The sequence below is a fragment of the Biomphalaria glabrata genome, chromosome 12 (genome assembly GCF_947242115.1).
Source record: "Biomphalaria glabrata chromosome 12, xgBioGlab47.1, whole genome shotgun sequence".
Taxonomy (NCBI): domain Eukaryota; kingdom Metazoa; phylum Mollusca; class Gastropoda; family Planorbidae; genus Biomphalaria; species Biomphalaria glabrata.
This window is the reverse complement of record NC_074722.1, coordinates 8000945-8022750: the sequence shown is the minus strand read 5'-3', so window position 1 is coordinate 8022750 and position 21806 is coordinate 8000945. Positions and strand designations below refer to the sequence as shown.

General features: G+C 34.6%; 1 protein-coding gene across 1 annotated transcript in view; it reads right to left on the bottom strand.

Moving 5' to 3' along the window:
* Positions 1–783: 783 nt before the first annotated feature.
* Positions 784–21806, bottom strand: part of LOC106059859 (eIF-2-alpha kinase activator GCN1-like) — a 44282-nt gene continuing 23259 nt past the window's right edge. Inside the window, exons 22-53 of the mRNA XM_056005375.1 lie at positions 21414–21533; positions 21060–21252; positions 20637–20818; positions 20257–20442; positions 19641–19865; positions 18964–19091; positions 17849–18041; positions 17137–17373; positions 16321–16515; positions 15012–15258; positions 14271–14392; positions 14046–14160; positions 13754–13933; positions 12818–13038; positions 12395–12602; positions 11691–11887; positions 11112–11301; positions 10613–10683; positions 10292–10507; positions 9056–9220; positions 8764–8925; positions 8578–8670; positions 7685–7828; positions 5844–6116; positions 5378–5491; positions 5032–5262; positions 4404–4597; positions 4072–4283; positions 3187–3335; positions 2566–2676; positions 1862–2074; positions 784–1176 (exon numbers count right to left, since the gene is read on the bottom strand). Coding sequence (XP_055861350.1) covers positions 1048–1176; positions 1862–2074; positions 2566–2676; positions 3187–3335; positions 4072–4283; positions 4404–4597; positions 5032–5262; positions 5378–5491; positions 5844–6116; positions 7685–7828; positions 8578–8670; positions 8764–8925; positions 9056–9220; positions 10292–10507; positions 10613–10683; positions 11112–11301; positions 11691–11887; positions 12395–12602; positions 12818–13038; positions 13754–13933; positions 14046–14160; positions 14271–14392; positions 15012–15258; positions 16321–16515; positions 17137–17373; positions 17849–18041; positions 18964–19091; positions 19641–19865; positions 20257–20442; positions 20637–20818; positions 21060–21252; positions 21414–21533 — 5616 coding nt within the window. The 3' untranslated portion in view covers positions 784–1047. The remainder of the gene's footprint in view (positions 1177–1861; positions 2075–2565; positions 2677–3186; positions 3336–4071; positions 4284–4403; positions 4598–5031; positions 5263–5377; positions 5492–5843; positions 6117–7684; positions 7829–8577; positions 8671–8763; positions 8926–9055; positions 9221–10291; positions 10508–10612; positions 10684–11111; positions 11302–11690; positions 11888–12394; positions 12603–12817; positions 13039–13753; positions 13934–14045; positions 14161–14270; positions 14393–15011; positions 15259–16320; positions 16516–17136; positions 17374–17848; positions 18042–18963; positions 19092–19640; positions 19866–20256; positions 20443–20636; positions 20819–21059; positions 21253–21413; positions 21534–21806) is intronic.

Below are 21806 nucleotides of genomic sequence, written 5' to 3'. Positions count from 1 at the left end.
TAACCTTTCTGAAATCTTAGGAGAGTTGAACCCTTTCCCTTATTTATGAGGATGTCGGATGGCCAGCACAAGACCAATTAGACCCAAGTAGTGTATTCCCAGAATTACCATTATATAAACTTAAGAGCTACATTCAATAATTGCTCATCCTTTATGCTAATGTTAGGCAACACATTAGACACCTAGAAATGTACACAGTTTGGAAGCTTAAAAGACAACATGCCAATCAAGCACCACACAATGTTAAACATCACACAAATAGTGAATGCAATGGTATACAAAAAGAATGGTACTGTGAATGAACTACTCATTCTTGGCTATTTACAAAGATTGTGCTCTGAGAAAACATTTCTGAATAAAATCTTTTTTTCCCTAGTCTACAGTAGGGCCTATTACAATTACCTTAGAAAATTAGCTCCCCTACCTAAAGAAGTCAAAATTGACTGGATCAGGTTAAGCTCATAAGCTCTTTAAACTTCTAGTGCACTTGAGCAACATTATACTAATGCTAATTACATTATTTTAATATACTTTAAGCATAAAGGTACTTGTATTAAGTATTAGAATACAATTTTTTTTTTAAAGATTAATAATGAACAAAAAATGAAAACAAAATATTTAAAATGAAATGTTTCAACAGCCCTGGCCACAAAACTGAACTTAAAATAGTCCAAATCAATCCCAATGCTGATCTGTTAAAACAAAACAAAAGCTAAACCAGGATTTCTAAACCAAAAATCCATTGCTTTCCCACCAATTGAAATGAACACAGAACACAAAGAATAAAACAAAAATATTTAATAAAAGAACAGCTCTCCACAAAAAATGCATCCATAACAAAAACACACTCTTCTCTCTCTTCGTTCACACTCTTCGGAAACCGGTGACGTACAGGTACAACCCTGACAACTTGAAACTTGAGAAATCCTAACCAAAGCTGAAATCTGTAATGATGATCACTTTGCACAGCAGGTCCAGAGAGTAACAGTGCCAGTCAGTTCTTGTAGAATATACACCAGGCAACACTTACACAGATAATAGCAGCTTCTATTTCAATAGTGTGTCATCAATTTCATCAACAGGAGACTCTGGCTGCGTGGCCAATTTTCTTAAAGAGCGAGACACAACTTCTTTGAGTGAATCTTGCATGCCTAGGTCTAGACCAACCAAGATTTCCTGGGGACAGAGGATTGAGTCTGATTGAAACAGTACAAGTAGCTAGTAGTAATGACCTCTAACCTTGTTCACAAGCAGCACATGCCCAACTCACAGTTCAAGTGTAACAAAGGTCAAGTCACATGAAAACAGAGAGATGTTCCATTTAAAACTCATAACGGTACCATAATGTTGAGATAGGCAGTGTCTGATAAGAATTAATTTTTTGTTTGTTTTGTTTCCAGAGCTCCCCCCACTTTCATTGTGCTATGCACTTTCTTCATCACACAGATATTAAATATTAATAAATCCTGAGAGTACATAAAACAACAACTGATGTTTGCTTATCCATTTGGATAGCTTCGCCCATTCAAAATTATCTTAAGTATTTAGCTTTATTAATAAATTGTTTTAGGAATGAAAAGTGGATAGCCTAAACACATCAACAATAACATTCCCTTTCTTTATCTGTAATGTTTATTTCAATAAGCTTGCTCTTCAATTTAATGTACCCCTATATAAAAAGCTTTGTCTAGTGATACTCAAATAGATATGTAAATACTTCATTATTTTATTGGATATTTGTGATTCTTTACACTGAAAAACTTAATAAATAATTCACACAAACTTTCAACATAAACACATGGAAAGTCATGCAAACCCCATTAACTCACTCACACACACACACAACTAAGATTACACATACCTGATAAAGTTGCTCTCCTTTCCTAAGTTTCAACAGTTGAACCAAGGCACTCTCACAGCAGGACTTGACAATAGAGTTCTTCTCCTTGGTGCCCATCACCAGTGCTGGAACAAGCAGCAAGTCTCCAGTGAAACGCCCAGCTTGTTTGTCAGCAAAATAGGAAATAATTTGTGCCACCAGTATCTTCACATCATTGGAATCAGCTTTCATGCTCTAAAGAAGCAAAAATACAAGTTGAGAAAAGTCTGAATGAATACAGATTTAAAAGACATGTTTTTTTTCCAGAACTATTTGGTATTATATCAAACTGCCCAAACCTCACAATAACAGGATTTAGGAACTGGATTGTAATATTCACAATTAAAGTGCTTACACTCAGAGAAGCCAGCCATTCAAAGCAACTTTAACATTCATTTTCTCTAAGTTTACAGTGTTAAAATGTATTTCCACAAAATATGTTCATAGGCTTATTGTTGGTCAGAAGGAAATACCCTTGAAAGATCAGTAGTATGATTCAATGGCCTAATCTGCTTGGCTGCTCAATTGAGGGGGTTTAAGTTTCCAGATAAAGTAGATTTAACTTATTCTTAATAAAAACCTAACAGATACCCATGCCTCAAACGTTCACAGATAAGACAGGTGGGCACAGAGCTGCTATAACAGTAACAAGAGGCATCTATTAGTAGACTGAACAATGTGTTTACCTTCACTAAGAGACTTTCAAATTCTGTGATGGTTGATGATGTCTTGTCAGAGTCCAATAAATACTGTAATAAATAGCCTGCAGCTCTCAATCCACTCAGACCTATGGGAATCTAGTGGAAAGAAATACATACATCTTGTAAGGACAATATAAATAGCAAATGGTCATATATTTAAAACCATTATCACTTAGTCAACAAAGGCTGAGTGATTTAAACAAAAACATGCCTAGAACACACTGGTTTAATTGTTCATTACATCCTTCATGCAACAACAATCAACTTTAAGTTGAGTACACACATCATTTAGTTCTCACATCAACACTTAATTAAATATTACAATAGGAAATCATTAGTCTCTAAAATAAATAGGAATGAACAGATCTAGTAAATTATTAAAACATTGTTTTCAACAAAGCTCTTTTAAATTAATTAAAAACAGTGAGGCTATTAATTTTTAATGTTCTTTCAAGGTTTTCAAAGACTGTTACACTAGTCATAGTGTGAGAAGGCTGGGCCTCAGTGTTGCATTGATACAATTAATAATCCTCCCAAGTTGTTTTCAGCCAAGACACAAGTAAGAACAAATTGACAAATATGTAATGCAATTATTTTCAATCTTACTCTATCAGCTGCCACAAGTTTTCCAATTGTTTGTTCAACATTCTTCCTTAAAGAAGGTGTCAGAATTCTCTCTGGTGCTTCCTTCAGGGCCACACTAAGGGCCATGCTGCGACCATGCCTAAGTGTCCAGTCCAAACTGGGATCTGTATCTGCAATATATATACATATATATAAAAGATTGAAATAACACAGCAATTAAACATCCAATTTTATTATTAAAATTTAGTGTGCCACAGACAATAATCAAAGTGTCAGGACAGTAATTAAAAGTTGGGGAAAAGACAAAATTAATAGCTGACATAAGAACACAAATATTTAAATGTGTTGATATCCAGACCACCACCTATGGTATGTTAATGCAAAGAACTTTTAAAGGAAGCTCTTTAAAGTAGTTACTCTCTACCATCAGGTATAAACTGGTCAACAAGCTGGCAAAAGGAAATTAGAGTTCCTCTGGCTAAGCAGGCAGAAAGAGAGTTTCTAGACCACAAGTCAAAAGTAAGCTGGAGCAGAGTCTAGACAGTAGTCACAAAGGAATGTGCAATATTGATAACCTATGCCTCCCTCCAGATGTCCTACTAAGAACAGCAGCTGACTGGAAAAAAATTGAGAAATTTGGTTACGTGAAGTGTCACAGCACCCCTACAAGGAAAGTCAAGGGCAGATGATGATGACGCTAAACAATGAATGTCTAATAAATTTTGACAAAGAAGACACTGAAATACTAACAAACACAAAAAATGAACATTAAATAAAATGAAAGCATGTAATAAATTTGGTTCAAATAATAAGTCCTACATTAATGTCAGGCGAGATCCAGAAGAAAATAAAATCACCTTAGAAAGAAACTATACACAGTGAACAAAAGTTATTGAATTACATTACCTAGAAGATGCTGAATCATCAAATCGGATAACTCATTCTCTGGGAGAGAGGCAGACAAGGTACCCAAACAGCCTGCAGCAGTCATCCGGGTACTGTCTTCAGGAGAGGCCAGTAATCCCACGAGTGTCTGTGTTAACTGTCTTCGACAGGAGTCTGCTATCTTTGAGCCTGCACCTTGCAAGCAGGCTCTGATGGCCTGGACAAAGGTGTCTCTAAAGAGTGTTTAAAAAAATGCTTCACTGTTTCAGAGACAATAAGAAAAGAAATAAAACAAGAACTGTAATGCTTTAAAATAAATGAAGCTAGACTAAAGTAGACAAAGAAATGCTTACTTGATGGTAAAGTCTTCAGTACTCTTGAAGCCAGCTATCAGCTCATTAAACAATGAATCCACTCTGGTGTGGATCAAAATAAGCTTCCCCAAAGCTGAGGCAGCCCTGAGACGCACAGAGCGGTTTGGATCATTAATGGCCTTGACAAATGTTGTTTGGAGCTGGGGTAAGAATGGCTTCAACATGACACCAACCTAGGGAGAACAAAAAAATGGCAGAAACATAAACTAAAGCAATAGAATATTACAGAGACAGCAGTTTTGATGATATAATTAGTTACTCCATATATAGTTAAGTTAGCTGCTATGTAGATCACAACAGAGGATTTTAAAGCCAAAACCATGCATCATTTATTAATCCAAAATTAAACTAAAAATATTTGACAAAACAAATATTTTTTTTGAAAAAAGGATAATTTGTTAAGGAAAGTTAATTTAGAAAAAAATGTAAAAAAAAAAATATGTGCAAATGTTTTATAAATGGAAATCAAAGAAAATATCCAACTTTAATTTTATATTTATAAATCCTTCACTCAAATATTCAAAGCATTCAACAAGTAAAGAGACTGTATGAAACTATAAACTGTTGAGACATCCTATCCAGTTAAGATACAACTCAAAATACTTACCTTCACTAGAAGCATGGAGAGAGTGTCCAGAACAGCCACTTTCAAAGTCCAAGCAAATCTGTCACCTAAAATCCTAATCAGAGGTCCAGTGATGTTGACCACTGATGGTTTCAGAGCCTCAGCACCAGTTACAGCAATGACCTCACCAAGACCCAGAGCTGCAGCTTCTTTCACCTCAGCCGATCCATTCAGAAGTCCTTCACGGAAAATTGGAAGCACTGGAGCAATACCCTGGAGGAAACAATAGTTAATGCACTTTACTTGGGATCAATATTAGGTCAGATAAGGACAGCAAAAAAAACAAACTTGTCCTAAAATAAATAAATTGTTTTAGAAAGGAACCAACCTTCTTGGCAATGCTGAATCCAGGTAACTCTTTCTCTTTAAAGTCAGATAGTGTAAACTTGAGAGCCTGTCTGACACTAGCTATATGCTCTTCTGTCTCTGTTAAATCAATTTTCTGAAAAACAAAATAATTTCTCACATTAATTGTATATCATAGGGAGGTCGACAATAATAGTTTGGCACACAATGTGAATCCTCAAATGAAACAAAGGGACATTACTCAAATCAATTAGGTGAAAAAAAGTTAAGATTAAAAAAATAGTGCATAAATGACAGTAAAAAAATTTTTACATTTAATCTTATTGAAATAGGGGAAATATTTTAATTGATTAACCTCATTGGACATTATTAAGGCTCAATAAAATTATGTAAAATAATTAGATGTAAATATCTCTAAGGAATTAAAATATAACTTATCAAAGATGCTCTTTCCACTGGATTAAATCTAGTTGGATTTTAAAACCAACCTTTGTGATAGCATCCAAACAATGCCATCCAGCTAGTAGTAGCCTTTCATCTGAGCGTACAAACAAACCAATCAGACCTCTAAAAAGCTGTGGGAAGTACTCTGAAATGACAGCGGATGTGTTTGCACAGAACATGTTCAGGATGAGGACAGCTGCCGTGCATACAGCTGCATCTGAGTTGTGGGTTATCACAGAAAGCAAATCTTCCATCACTGTGCGTACTCCCAGGTCATCTTCAACTGACAAGACAACTGACTTGCAGTATTCTAGCTCCTGGACAACATGACAAAATATTAAGCATTATTTTGGCTCAAGAATCTGTGAGTCTACTAAGTAGACAACTAAAGTATTGTAAGATAATTCTGTATTGTAAAAAAACTAAAGTATTGTAAGATACTTCTACAAACACAAATTTAAACAAAAATGATAAAAGCAAATAAAAAAAAAGAAATTTAAGAAAATGAAAAACCTAGGAGCAATTTTTGTCGACTAATGACAATAAGAATAAGTAGACAAAGAACCAATGAGAAATGCAGATACATCAGAATGTCAATTACATGGATTTTATAGGAATAGAATAAAAAATTCCCATATACCAATCTACTAGTACTGAACATATGACACATACCAGCTTTTACGACATTTAATAACATCTAATTCGCAATTAAGATTTTTTTAAAGTTATAACAATGTATTATTGTATGCATGTATATTATTTTATATACATTTTTCTATAGTAAAAGTCATTTTTTTGCAATTAATTTAAAAAAAAAAAATCTATTGATATTTATACATATGTATATATTTTAAAAAAAAGTAAGGGGAGATAATCGTCATCTCAGATTGCAATTAGCTATACTGATGGATAAACACACCAAAATGATACCAGAGATTGCAAAATATTGTTGAGAAATGTATGCAGTAGTCTAAGCCTACAAAACCATTCACAATGACAGAACAATTTTACAGGTATACTTTACCATAAAACAAAGACAATTTTTGTTATTCATAGTACTGAAAACTACAAAGAAGGTCTTACTAACATACTACCCATATATAAGACTTTGCTCATCTCTTTCCAAGCATGGAGTGCTGGTAATGCTTGCATCAAGGGCAACATACAGGTATTTATTACCTCCAAAGTGCCCCTGGGAAGGTCTGAGACAAAGGTCAAATCAATCATCATGCAGGTGACCTCATTAAGCTTGAGGGTGGCTCACCAGAAAATCAGGGTGGGTGAGATGCAATATGCAAGAGATGCCATTCCCCCCCTCTGGGGAAGCAGATGCTATGTGTCTCACTTGACTTGGAAGAGTCCATGACCAGCTAATCTAAGTTAGATGTGCAAGGTGGTGAACTTGTACACCATAACTCAATTCAGACTACTCTACCAACACTTCCAATTTTTTTTTCTTCACATTACAATTACAAGCAGCTTTTCTCAGCAATACTACAGTAACTTTAACTTTGATTTAATAGGTCTTTACATTCGTAAATTTCCAAATGTAATAATCCTGTCAAAACTGATGGTGGCTCTGGTTTTCTAGCAAATTATAACGGCCAAACTAGAATTTTTCCCAGGCCAACAATCTAACAATTATTTTCTACTGTTAAATTTTAAGGAAAACCATTTAGAGTAATTCTTTGAGAGAGATCTCTGTTCAGGTTTCACCTACCCCTTCATGTGGCTTTAATAGAGTTATTGTATAGCCAGTTTAAACAAAGCAGGGTACATTTAGGCGTAGAAATACTTTATCATCAGATTTAATTTCTGAAAATACATCAAAATAACACCAACCCACTTCCATTGTATGGCCAAGTCAACATTTTTTGCTACTTACTTGCTCCTCATCAGGTGTACCTATTTTCTCACTGAGTGAAGACATCAGTGCTGGTAAGATCTTACCAAGGTGCTTGGTCAATGCCTCGCCTGCCACTGAGGACAACAGGGACAGAGCTTGTGTGTTGACAGGAGGCACTGTCAGCTGGAGGGAGGTAGCATATAATTCACAGCTTCAATGATAATTAAATAGCTAGAAAGTTTAATCTTAATAAACCGATAAAAGGATATGTAGACTAGCTCTGTATAGTAAATAAAGTAATTAGCTAATATAACCACTTTCCATTAATAATGAAAATACAACAAACATGCTATTGTCTTATATATTAAAGTTTTGAATTCGTACTATTAATCCAATATTGCAATAGGATCCACTGTCAACAGAATTAGCTTAATGTGGTAGACTGCAGTAAGGTGTGGTATGTTATAAGAAAAGCTTATCATGTCTTGGTCAGATCAAGAACAAGAGCATGGGGACTGTTTAAAGTGAGGAACCGGATATGTTTGGCTATTTTATTAATTCTTAAATATATTTTTAAAACATTAGCCCCAGTGAATAAGCCCCCACCCAGGAAATTGAGGTGTTTTTTTTTAAACCTTGCTTTTGCTTTAAAGGCATAAAATATATATTATTTAAAACAAGACATATTTTTCAATATTTTAAACTTGTTTGTTAATTATTGTTCTATATTGAAAAAAAAAATTTTTTTGGTATATTTTTTTTATTAAGAGTTATCACTCGTGATAGGCAGATGACTTTTTTTTCAAAACGGAAGTAGGCGCGGTTAAGTAAACTTTGTATAAATATAAACTTAGTAGCATCTATTCAACTTTTATAGATACTCGAAAGAGTGTAACAATTGTTTTCACCAGTGAGATAAAAAGATGCTATACCTGTGGAACAAGGTAGGGTAAGACAACTCTGCTCTTGACAGCCATGACTTGCTTCAGACCATCTAGTGCTCTCTCAGAGATTGCTGGCTCATTCTGGACATAAAATGCAAAATAAATCATCAATTTGTTTATGACATTCATAACTTGTTTAATGCTTCCTACAAGGCTGATTAACAGTGTCCTCACCAAATTTCTCAACAGATTAGGTAATATTTCATCGAGAGCTCTCTGTCCGATGTTGTGATGGAGATTATCAAAGGTAAAGGCAGCAGCAGAGCGTACATCTGGTAGAGGATCTATCAGTGCTCGCCTCACAGTGGGGATCAGGCTGTCAGCAAACACAGAGACCTGAAACATAAAGTCAAGGTAAGCAAGTTTCTTAAGCCTACTGTATTTTCAGACATTTGTTAAAATTTGCAAATGACAGTTTTTGAATACAAGTAATTAGAGGTGTATGAAATATAAAAATTAAGCTTACATGATCTTTGCTGGTTGAAGCCATGATCTCAGACAAGCCAATGCACACACCCTGGCGTTGATCTGCTTCAGGTGAGTCCAGACCACATTCAAGAATGGGGATAATTTCAGGCAGCACCCTTTCACCCAGCTTCCTTACCAGATCACCCAAGGTACGTGCAGCTACCTAAATAAAACAAATATTTACTAGCATAAAAGAGCAAATAACAAATTGTTCCTTTTTCTTTAACTCTTTCTCTCCTATTCGACGATACCATCTTTGATTTGACCCAATTTTCCAGTCAAATCAACAATATTATTGATGGATCTATTTTCTTTAGATTAATTTTCTGGAAATCAGTGATATTGGATAATGACCTAAAGACAATAATTTTATGGGTTTAAGATATGTTATACATTAAATTTTGTGAAAATATAAATATCTATCATAAAAAATACTTTTATTTCAATTTGGATCATAATATATTTATTATTTAGATCTAGTTCTAATGAGACTTGTGCACAGTCTAAAAGTTTTCCTTTTAAAATTACATCTTACAAAATTAAGTTTTGATTTTATAAATATTAACTTGTTTCATACAAATATAAAATTTTCTGAGAGCAAACAAAAAAGTTACTGAAGTTGACAGGGTAGTAGTGTAATAAAAATGAGCAAAAATATGTAGTTCCACCAGAACAAGGAAAATAATTACAGAGAGAAAGAGTTAATTCTCAGCATGCACAAAAAATATATATTGAGAAGGAATTTTAATAAATTTGTTGACTTTTTTAATGTGTTCAGCAACAATTTCTTTATTTGTAATGTGTATACAAAAATACAAAGCTGTTCCAAATATTGTATTTCATTTTATACATAAAAATATTAGGAAAAGAATCCTAAACATCTTTCATAAATTTATTTTAAATCATTGTCTCCCATTGTGTCATTTTATGAGGACCCATTAACACAGAAGTTTTTTTAAAGTTTCTACAAATAAAAGTTTCTGGGAATCATACAGAACATTGAAATAAAAAAAAACAGTTAAGTGTATAAACCAGTATTAAGTTTACTTTTTAAAATGTTTATGTTGTAATTTTTTTTCCCCACAACTATGAATTTTGATAAACCACAACAATAATTCATATTATATAACGGAATAGTCTTTCTTTGCTTAGGATTTCAACAGTAAAAGTCAACAGAGGACACTAATCCAACTGTGTTTGCAACAATACAGATCTTTCCCCTTTTAGCACTTACTGTTCTCTTATCATGACTTGTGCTAGCAAGGCATCCAAGTAACAGCTGGAATAAAGTAGGCAAAATCTCTCTCAAAGTCCTAGGGGTATTGGCCACGATAATCTTCCAAACGTGGAGAGCATTCTGGCGAACCATCAGAGCAGTGTCAGACCTTCCCATGTACAGGCCAGATAGGACTCTGTTACGGCGTTCACTTCCCAAAGCTTTCATCATAGCCTGCAAGAGAAATTATTTTTTACAATGCATTCAATTAATTTCAAATGTTTGCATTCCTATAAAAAAAAAAAAGAATACAATTGGAAATATATTGAAGTCAATTACTTGTTGAGAAGATTCTGTTCCAAAATTATCATCTTCATTTGCGGTTTCTGTGGTCATTTTTCCTGATACACCTGTAATAAACATAGGTTTCAGGTGTGATATAAGGCTATGTATCTTCCTTTACACACGTATTCATGACAAAATGAAAAAAAAGTTGTAGTAAATTAAAAAAACAAAAAAAACAAGATCTATTAAAGACAATATGAACTAATAATTTACAGAGTACCAGTAAAAAAAAAAAAGTACAATTTTCTTTCAGATCTTGCAATCGATAGGGTCCCAGTAGTTCCATTTTTTTTTGGACTGATGTTATTAGCAAATAGTGACAACCCAGATTCATTTTAAAAAGGCTGAGAACCCCTGATGTTTACTGTGTGTGATATAATCACAAAGAATTCATTCCAATGAGAAATAGAATAAAAATAATCAGTTTTTTTTAAATATAGACAATTAACTTTTAGACTGACATTTAGTATGTAGCATTTTCAAGAGCACTGACCTGAGACTTTGTACAGTAGATCACCAAGCAGCTGGACTGAACTGTTCCTAATCCTCCAGTTGTCATCAAACAAACCTTTCTCTAACTCTGGCAACAAAAGCTCAACAGCTGTTTCAGCATACTGATTGATAATACGTTTGCCAGCACGGAGGGCTGTGTCTCGCACAAACTCATTCTCATCAGATAAAGCCTTTAAAAAATAAGAAAGATTTTAATAAATATTTAAGAAATACAAACAAAACAATATCCAATATGTGATTGTTAAAAAATTGTTTAAATGAATTGCACCACTCAGTACAGAATGAAGAGTTAGGCTTCCAGTATCATGAAGTTTCATATCATCTTATTGCTACAAGTCACCATCGAAAATTGTCCCACCCCATAAAAATGGATTCTCACCAGGGGTATTATTACTAGAGGTTGAGAAGTATTAGCAAGATATTTCAGTAATGGAGGAAACCTCTTCATTCAAACATCACCATGGTTTGTTTTCTTTTTCTAAGCAGTGAGGATAAAGTAATAAGACATGCAAGATCTACTTTAGGCTATTTGAGAAGTGAATTAAAAATGTGGACATACTTGTAGAATAGATGGCAGAATTGGACCAACATACTGGACAAAGGTAGCACCAAATACTGAGGGGAGGTAAATGTAGGTCATGATGTACCCATCTCTGACGTGTGACATCAGGTCTGACCGTTCAGCAGTTTGAATAATGTCATTCATCAGTTTCTTCAGCTTGTCTTCTCCCATACCACCAATGACTTCAGAGAGACCTGGATGAAATCAAGGAGAGACAAAAGAAGTTAACAGAAATAACATTGACGAAATGTTCCCAAAACAACTAGAATCGATGATCTTTTTAATAAATTAATCCAGTCAAAAATTAATTACAGTTAATGGGACCCAAATTATCATGGCCTGATGTGTAACATACTATATTCTATAAGAAACAAAATCTAATCTAAATTTTAGGAAACTAGTTGACAAATTAATGTCTATAGTAACCCTTTCAGACCTTGCAATCTATTGAGCAGATGATTTAAAGGTCATCCATTTGACTGATGATTAATAAGGGTGTCATATGGCCAGCATAAAAACCAATCACCTTTACTTACCCTAACTAATTTAGATACCTATTAAAGTTGGGTGGACTGGGGTATCTTAAAAATCCAGAAATTCAAAATCCCACAGTTGGAAGCCAAGCGCTTTACCACCCTGCCACCATACCCCTTAATGTCTATAGCAACATGGTAAATGGCAAAGAGAGAATTCAAACCTACCTTGTGCAGCTCCAGACCTGTCGACAGAGCTCTGTTCGGAGACCAACTTCTCCATCAGCCAAGGCAGCAGGTCTTGGAAAGTATCCTCCCCCATGCCCCTGACCATGGCACCAAGAGCTTTGGCTGAGACAGTCCTGACCTCTGGAACTGGGTCAAGCAAACACTGTTTCAGACCTGGGATAACAGAGGGCAAGTAGGGAGACAGATCCTGAAATTAACAAGAAAAATAAATAATTGTAATTTCTCATTACTTAAATAGACACACACAAAAAAAAGACTAAATACCAACAAGCAAACAAGACTAATGACTAAAAACAAACATTGATGAATATCTCTTTTACACATGTGTTATTAGCACTTATCCAGTTCTTAGACTTAAATGTGGGAAAAGCATTTCAGCTTTTCAAAAGCATCTCTCTTAACCTTTTGATCTGTCAGTGAATACATGTTCCCCATAATCTGAGCAGCCATTTTTCTTGTGTCTGTTGTCCTGTCTTGGAATGCCCTCTGGATAACAGGCATAATCAAGGCAAGGGAAGGTGCATCCACAAAGTGAACAAATTTGGTCATCAGCAATTTTTCTAAGCAACCTGTGGTTTTTCGAGTAGGTTCTTGCAAAGCTTCCAAAAGGTTAGTTACAATGGCTAGAAAAATAGAGACCAAAAAAAATACAATAAAACATCCACCAAAAAATTCAGATAATTTCTGTCAAATTTATTTCATTCAGAGAGACATAGCTTTTCATAACTTATTTAAAGCCTCATAATAAAAAATCTGATGCGTGAAGAGGGTCATCATCTTCATGGAGAGGGTGGAACTGCTGTGTGGGTAACATCATTCCAACCACAGCTAATGCCCAGGCATTCATATCATTTCTATAAGAGGATCCATAGTCCCTTTGTAACTGAAAGAGGCCATGATAATAAATAATCAAGCCAACATGCATGTTCTTCACTTCTGACGAACTTAAATTCTGAGTGATATGAATAAAGCTCAACCAAAGGCTTTGCTTACATTGTTTAAATTTTTGGAAAAGAAAGATTCCTAAGTGCTTTAGTTGAAGAAAACTAAATGAAAAACACGAATAAAATATGAGAGAAAACAATGTTATCTCAAATAACCAGCCACAACAACATAAAAATTTGTGGACATTTTTATCAGCCTCTGACAGATCTAGGGTAAATAGATGAAAGCAAGAATCAACAAAATTTTTATGGCAATATATTTAATGCTAAGATTTTTAAAAGTTGTCACTAATAGCCATGAAAAAATGACTATTGTTACTTTAAAATTGCTATGAATGGCCAGGACAAAGTTGCTAAACTGTAAGAAGAATTACAAAATGTAAAGGTTTCCTACCTTGAATTTCTGGATTTCTAATGACAGAACCAATCTGCATCAGGGCCTGTGATCCAGCTTTCTGTACCTTTAAATGAGAGTCAGTCAAAACTTCAGTCAGTTTAGGAACAATGCTGGGCAGACAGGCAGAGAGTTGTTTTGGAGCACAGAAGGCCATAGCCCCGAGAAGCTCCACAGAACCTGTTGAAATGCGTTGCACACAGAGTTGATTACACAAAATAGTTATATGAGCAATTTCATAAATATGTATGCAATGTTTCTATATTTCTTTCCAAAGTAAACAAACTCTTACCTGCTTTTGTTCTCCATGCATCCTCTTCAAGACCTTTAAGAAGGGAAGGCAGAACCAGTTTCACACCATGTGCACTAAGGTTCCTCATCACAGACTTGGCACAGTCATCTGCTGCCTAGACAGGAACCAAGAAAATACAATGACATTAATGCTCTTCAGTGAAAGGAGGGGCAACCCAGAGCAGGCACAATAACAATGACTGGGTGAGGTGAATAACTGACCTACCTCTCTGACATACTGATTGCTGTCACCAAAACACAACAGCAGATGCTGTATGATGTGCACAATGTAGGGCTCAAACAGACGTCCCAACATGTTACACAGCATCTCAAAAGCAAGCAGAGCACCTGGAACATTCAATAGCAAACAAAGAGCAGTATTAAAAGATTGAGTGCTAATTTAAAACTATCAGCACTGATGGAGAAATATATTTGTTTGTAACAGTACATTTGTATTTCTCCAATCCATAAAACTGCCTACCTGAGATTACAAATAAAGTGTTCGTTGAACAGATAGTACAATTGTCAATCCCCCTAATCATTCCATTCTATCTAGATTGTTTTAGGCGGTCATGACATTGAGAAAATAAAAACAACCATTCAACTTAAACTAATTATAAAGTAAAGTTCCCCTTTCAGACCTTGCAATCTATAGGGCATATGTTGTAAAGGTCTACAGTTAACAAGGATGTCATGTGGCCAGCACAACAACCAACAGCCTTTACTTTTCCCCAACTAATGTCAGGTACCCATTACAGCTGGGTGAACTCTGAGCCACTAAAGATCCTGAAATTAATAATCTAATCATAGCTAAACAAATTTCTATCTTCAATTAAATAGAATTAAGCTTCTGATACTGTACAGCTAATATTTAAAGAGAGATTATAATAAATACATTTAGATTCAGATTTTTTGAGACAACTAAAAGAAAAAAATAATATTTGAGAGGTATTAAACTTGTCCTTACCCTCTCGTTTCCTTGGGTTCTTTTTGTCCTGAATGGCTTCAGTCAGAGTTTCCATCACCTGCTGGTGTTTCAATGCTAGGATGCCCATTCCTTTGATAAGCCCAGCAAGACCGTAAGCTGCACCTTTTCTCTCACCATAGTTGTCAGAGTCAAGCAAGTGGGATAGAAGCTTGGACACAAGATTGGGAGCATCAGACTTGATAAAAGGAACAAGAGCTGGCAGGCAGTTGGCAACAGCTTCTTGCACCTGGTCAAAATAAAACAAAAATTAATTCTAGTGTCTTATGGATTTTAGATTATTATTATTATAATAACAAACAATATGTTACAAACAAAATCTTTCATCAAATAGTTGTACAATATTACACTAATTATTTTTCAAACATTAGCTAGCTACCATCAAGCAGTTTATATACATAAATATATATAATTTATTAACCACATATATACAAAAACACAAATACATGGTGCAATAAACTTTGAAGTTTGTCAGGTTAGATAAATATAAACTATCCATGTGCGAATACTTGAATACTTTGAGGATGAATTTTTAAAATTTATTTTAATACAAATATGAATAATGGCCAGAAAAAAAAAAAAGAAAAAAAAAATTTAACTGTTTAATCTAATAATAAATATTTTTATTTTTTTCTATTTTTTAAATTTAAAAGTGTTGAAATTGTTTTTTAAACTTACAAAATTGATCCTGAAAAGGAAGGACATGAAATGATAAGGAGAAAGATAGATTGGAAAGAAGTTAACCTCTTCCTTTGTCATAAGGTAAAAGTTGCTTAGAAACTGAGCCACTGTTAAAAACATCAAAACTACATTTTGTTTTAGAAAATTGTTTAAATCCTCCAGCCTTGATAGCTGACTTAACATTTTTGTGAATAACATCTGGATTCAAAATCTTTGGAATATTAAATTAAAATTGAATACCAGTCACTATTCATTTTTTTTTTTTCAAATATTCCTACAAGGTTAATATAAACATTTGTACGCTGAATCATACATTTTTTAGCTTAGCCTAGCAACTCTAGTTGTAAATTATATAACTTGTCTTCTACTCTCAAATCAATTTAGCAGCAAATACCTTTGTTTAACTGATAGATATTATTTCATCATGACTGAACTATTATCAAATATTCACTAAATAATGAAGGACTTCTACTACATCATACAGATTAACTGCTACAGAGAAAGGACATTTTCTTATGGCTCAAATGATGATGAATTTTTCAGCTGGATGCAATCACTCATTCCACACAGACACAAATTATATATTTAACAAGATGAAAACTCAGTGCACCTCTTGTGAAGGAGTGGACAGGGCTGCTATCAACTGGGCCACAATGGGTTTCACTTTGGGGTTGTCAGCATCTAAATGTCTGGCTAGGTTTCCCATTAAAATGACAATACTCTGTCGGACTGGATCATAGTCTGCTATGGCTGGGGCAGTGATCAAGAAGTTTTCAAAAGTTGGCAACAGTATGTTCACATTTTCCTGAGAAAAGTCAGTCATCAGTAAATTATAAGACTCAAATACAATAGATCAAATCTGAGAATTCAGAAATCACTGCTAAAAGAATTAAAAAATGTAAATGTGATAAAGACCAATAGATTTTTAAAGAATAAAGGGAACAATATTTTTTAAAAGCTTTAAATTGAAGCGTAACAAAGAGTTTGTTTATTAGATCAATTGCATTTTCAAAGTTGATTTATTAATCTCAGAAATTAGTGCCAATGGTAAATGTTAAGTTTCTTTTTGTCATTTCAAAGATGAAACTAGTAATCATATGATGAATCAACCAGCAAGAATCCCAGCAGAGAATGAAAGATATGGGATTCTGCACCAAGTGTTCATTGAAGTGTTCAACTTGTTAATTAGGAATAATCCCGTATCATAAGCTTGACAGTTCTCTATTTCATGAATTATTTTGTGATTTTTAAAATTTTATTCTAAATAACCCATACACAATGGATGTATTTCTAGTTTAAATCTAACTGCTTGAGATTCTATTTCTTTTGACTTAAAATTAACAAATGTACCGGTAACAATATTTAACCTTTAGTTTAAGTTTTAAACAAAACAAGTCGTTTTAAAAAGATGCCCCTAAAGAGTTACCTTTCCATGAGACTGGATGGCAGCCAGGGCAGCATCTCTCATACCAGACCTCACTTCTGCTGCCCTGTCATTTAAGGCTTGAGGCACAAAGAAGGAAAACAGAGATGGAATCTGCTGCTCTGTTAGCAATGGGGAAATCTGCTTTAGAGCCAAAGCAATGCCTGACCTGGCTGGCCACATGTCTGTTGGCTGTTCTTCAACCTGGCGTCCAAACTCATCTATTTTTGGTGGTGGCAGCTGAAAAAGATATTAAAATAAATGAATGATAAGGCCAGAACGATACAAGAAAGTAATGTAAAAGACAAGAAAGAGTTCTTTAAATACAATTTCTCCTGTACTGTAAGGTTATAGTTGATACAGTTATAGCCTCTTTATATTAATTAACTAAACCATCAGGTTTTAACAAAAATTATTAATTTAAAATAACATGGCATATGATTTCAATTCTCAATAAACTTAAAATTCTAATTTATCTTAGAAAAATGATGAGCCTATGGTGCCACTGAATCAAAACTTAACCAACAGGCTTAATTATAAACTAGATTGGACTAATGATGTCCACATTGTAGCTCTAACAACAACTGGATCAGACCAACAATATTTTCTACAGATTTACTAGTTCAAAACAAATTTCTATGCCTAATTAAACTCTGTGATTAGTTTTAAAATTAAACCTGTAGGTCTAATGAACAAATCTAAGCAAAATATTTACATAAAGTTTTGCTTCGTATTGATCCAACAATGTCCTCAATATGCAGGGGATCTGGGAAGGATGTTTACTGAGGACCTGGGCCAAGGCAAGTGCAGCGCTGGAACGTACCACCTCATTGTCATGAATGCAATCCTCAACAATTGCAGCACAGAGCTCCTCACATGGTTCCCCCAAGTCCAAGTTATTCCTGAGACTAACATTTGAAAAAGTGCATCATTGTATATGTGAGAACTGATAGTGACAGTTGAGAAATGAATTACAAAGTAAAATTATTGTCATGAACCTGCTCTGTCCCCCCTGATGAACATTTTTGAATGCATGTATAACTTCTTCTTCTTGTTTGACTGGCCACATGGGCACTGTTTAGATGATGATATTTTATTTTGTTTTTGTCTGGGTGTATGGGAATAACTCATGCAGACATGCATGTGGAGTGTGTGGGAATAGCTTAAGCAGACACACATATGAAGTGTGTGGGAATACCTCATGCAGACACACATATGGAGTGTGTGGGAATAACTCACGCAGACACACTTATGGAGTGTGTGGGAATAACTCATGCGCATATGGAGTGTGTGGGAATAACTCATGTGCATATGGAGTGTGTGGGAATAACTCAAGCAGATACACATATGGAGTGTGTGGGAATACCTCATGCAGACACACTTATGGAATGTGTGGGAATAACTCATGCGCATATGGAGTGTGTGGGAATAACTCATGTGCATATGGAGTGTGTGGGAATAACTCATGCATACACACATATGGAGTGTCTGGGAATAACTCATATGCATATGGAGTGTGTGAGAATAACTCATGCAGACACACATATGGAGTGTGTGGGAATAACTCATGCAAATACACATATGGAGTGTGTGGGAATAGAAATTTCCTTATGCATTGCAGAAAGAAGTATTGAGATATTGAAGAGTTATTGGATTATATGTGAATTCCTTTTTTTTTTTATTCACAAGCTAATTCTTTTACTGGATTATTAACTAAAATTATTGACTAAAACTCATGTGAAGGCAGATGTATTCAGAGAATGAGTGGTGACCAGATAATTGTTGAGTTCCATTCCATAGAAGCCTAAATTTAACACCATTAAGACTTACTTTGTGGCTAGCTGCTGTATAGGCGTCTCAGGATCATTGCACACAATCCAGATATGTTTGGCTATAGAGAGTCCCACTTCCAGGTTTTCATCCATAGATGGTAGAACTAATGCAAGTTCAGTCAGACACTGGCAAAGAAAAGAATAAAGTGTTTATTAACTCTTTCTCTTCGTAATTATTTACCATATTCTGGTGGAATCAACGTTGGTATCGTCAGTTAGGAGAGAAAGAGTTAAAATGCCAAGATTTTTGAGTTAAAAGAAGAAAAAAAAACTAATTTCTGTGAATAATAGGTAAACAAAGTTATGTGCATGCTATAGTCCTGTATATACAACAAACATTTTAGAAAACATTTAGAAAACAGTGGCCTCCTATCACTTTGTTTCAAACATTTGCAATGAGTAGTTCTATTTGAATTAGTTTTCTTTTAACTACTTCTATGTGACAGCTGCATATTAAATGAAATTAAATATAACAAAAACAATATAACCAGAATGTCAATAACTAAAATAACAAAGTTTACAACGATTGGTGTATGAACCAGTAAAAACAAGAAGCAAAGACAGCAGGCTGATTATGGACCCAAATGAGTGGAACTGCCCGGAACCAAGTCTGATGGTGAAGTTTCAGCCCTATGCTCAACTGAGTTAAAAGTGATGTTCCCAAAGCCAGTTTACCTGCAATGCTATGTCTCTAACAGTGGCGGCTGGTGACTGCAAAGCCTTTAGCAAAACCTCAATTTCTTCAGGTGTTGCTTCTGTTGCACCATCATCCCCATTGGCAGCTCTGGCTATCTCAAGCAAGGTGTCATTGGCTAGCTGCTGCACTTCTGGTGGATAAGTCCCAACAACCCTCAGAACAATTTCCAGCATCTGTTTCCTTGGCAACAGGTCAGGGTCATACTGAAAACATGACAAGATGCTCAAGAAATAAATGTACAAGAGTAGGTTCTAGTGAGTAAGAAAAGTTCTAAGTCTGTTAAGTCTGTGTTACATGTATTCATTCTTAGAGATGATACTAAATGAAAGAATGACTGAACAAAAAAAGACAAATAGCTGCTTTGATGCACAAAAAAAAAAGGGGGGGGGGGGGGGGTAAGTAGTTCTAACCAAAATGATTTCTATTTTTCTTTATACATTACAAATCTTATTTCTTACTTTTTCATCTTATAAAATTTTGTCAATGATAAAGGCTCAAACTGCAGTTAAAGTTTAGTGAAGCATTTCTAAGTGGATTTAGTGTTAAGACAAGTGCGACTATTTTTTTGCAATAGGTCAAAACAAATGGATTTACCACATCTACAGCTTGTATATCAGTTTCTGTCCTTCTCATTTTGGCATGCTCTAAAATGAGTTTCAGAGCTTGTGTGCAGACATTCATATCAGATTTCACAGCACGGCCTCCATTGTCCAGCACGCAGCGAAGAAGATAGTAAATGTAGCAGAAGGTGGGCCCGGAGAAACATTTGGACTCCTCATCCTAGAGATAACAAAATATATAACAGACAATACTTCATCAACAAAGAAAGAAAAGAATGGTTAATTGGATATTTGACCATCTGGTTTAATAATACATGCCCTTGGCTAAAATTAATAGTATACTTCTTGTTGAAAGGCATTATAACAATATTATAAGTCAAGATAATAAACACAGAGCAAAAAAAAAGATTATACCTCAATAGTGCCTTCCCCGATACTTCTTTCTTCATTATTGTCTTTTGGTTCAAAAACAGCAATATTATATAAGGTGTTTACAGCTCGACTTGTCTGTAACAATTGTTTCTCTTCCAGCCAAGCAGGGTTTAAACTGCAAGCAGGCTTTAGGAGACGCAGTGTGGCATGTGCGACCAAGTTTCCTAACATAGAAAAACATCATACTGTATACAACAAAGCTAACTAACTGTTTTTCTAAAGATTAACCAAACATTTGTCTAACTATAAATTACTATTGAAACTTCTGAAGAAATCTGGATTAAGGATATCATGCTTGCACATGTAAAAATATTCATTACAAATCAAAAACATTCAAGACATCAATTAAAAGAAAGAAAGAGGCCAACCAAGATTAAGTAGGTCAAACAGATTGACAAATAATACCTAAACTTTTACTGTCAAATGCTGCTCTGCCCAAACTGATGAACAAATTCCTGCAAGATGGTGCACCCAACGGAGACTTAAGCAGTGGCACCACTGAGTCATAGATGTCCTTGACATGCACAGATATGTCATCATTCAGCACCTTCAGGATGGCTTCCACAGTAGTACAGGCAAAGAGCACAGTTTTGTTCAGCTGTCCAGCATAACATAGAGATAAATAATTGAACATTAAATGATAAACTCTAGTATACCCAACATATAAGATATGCATAAGTGGAAAAAAAACAAAAAAATTAGAGGTAAGATATTGCTATGTCGTAAGAAAAAAAACAGGCGTAAGATAGAAATGATTACCGCTCTGAGTCTTTCCCTGATTTCTGATTCTTTCTGTTTCTGAGCAGCAAGTTGTTCCTCTTGTTTCTTGCTGAATTTGGGAGCTTCTTGTGGTTTCTTACCTTTCTTCTTCTCAATTTCCTGCATTTACAAAGTGTTGCTTATTGTCAGTCAGATAAGAACTACATTTACTTTGCATGTTATATACGCAACACAAAATTTTGTTTTAACTAGTGAAAGAAATCATGCTTCATTTTAAACTTCATTCTCTTCAGGCCATGAAACATTTTGAAGATATGGTTTTGGTTCATTTGGTTTGTGTTTAGCAACATCCAAGTTTAGAATTTGTTTATTCCCAATGGTTCCCAGTCGTTTCATCTTTGGTCACTTCATCCCCAGTCATTTCATCTTTGG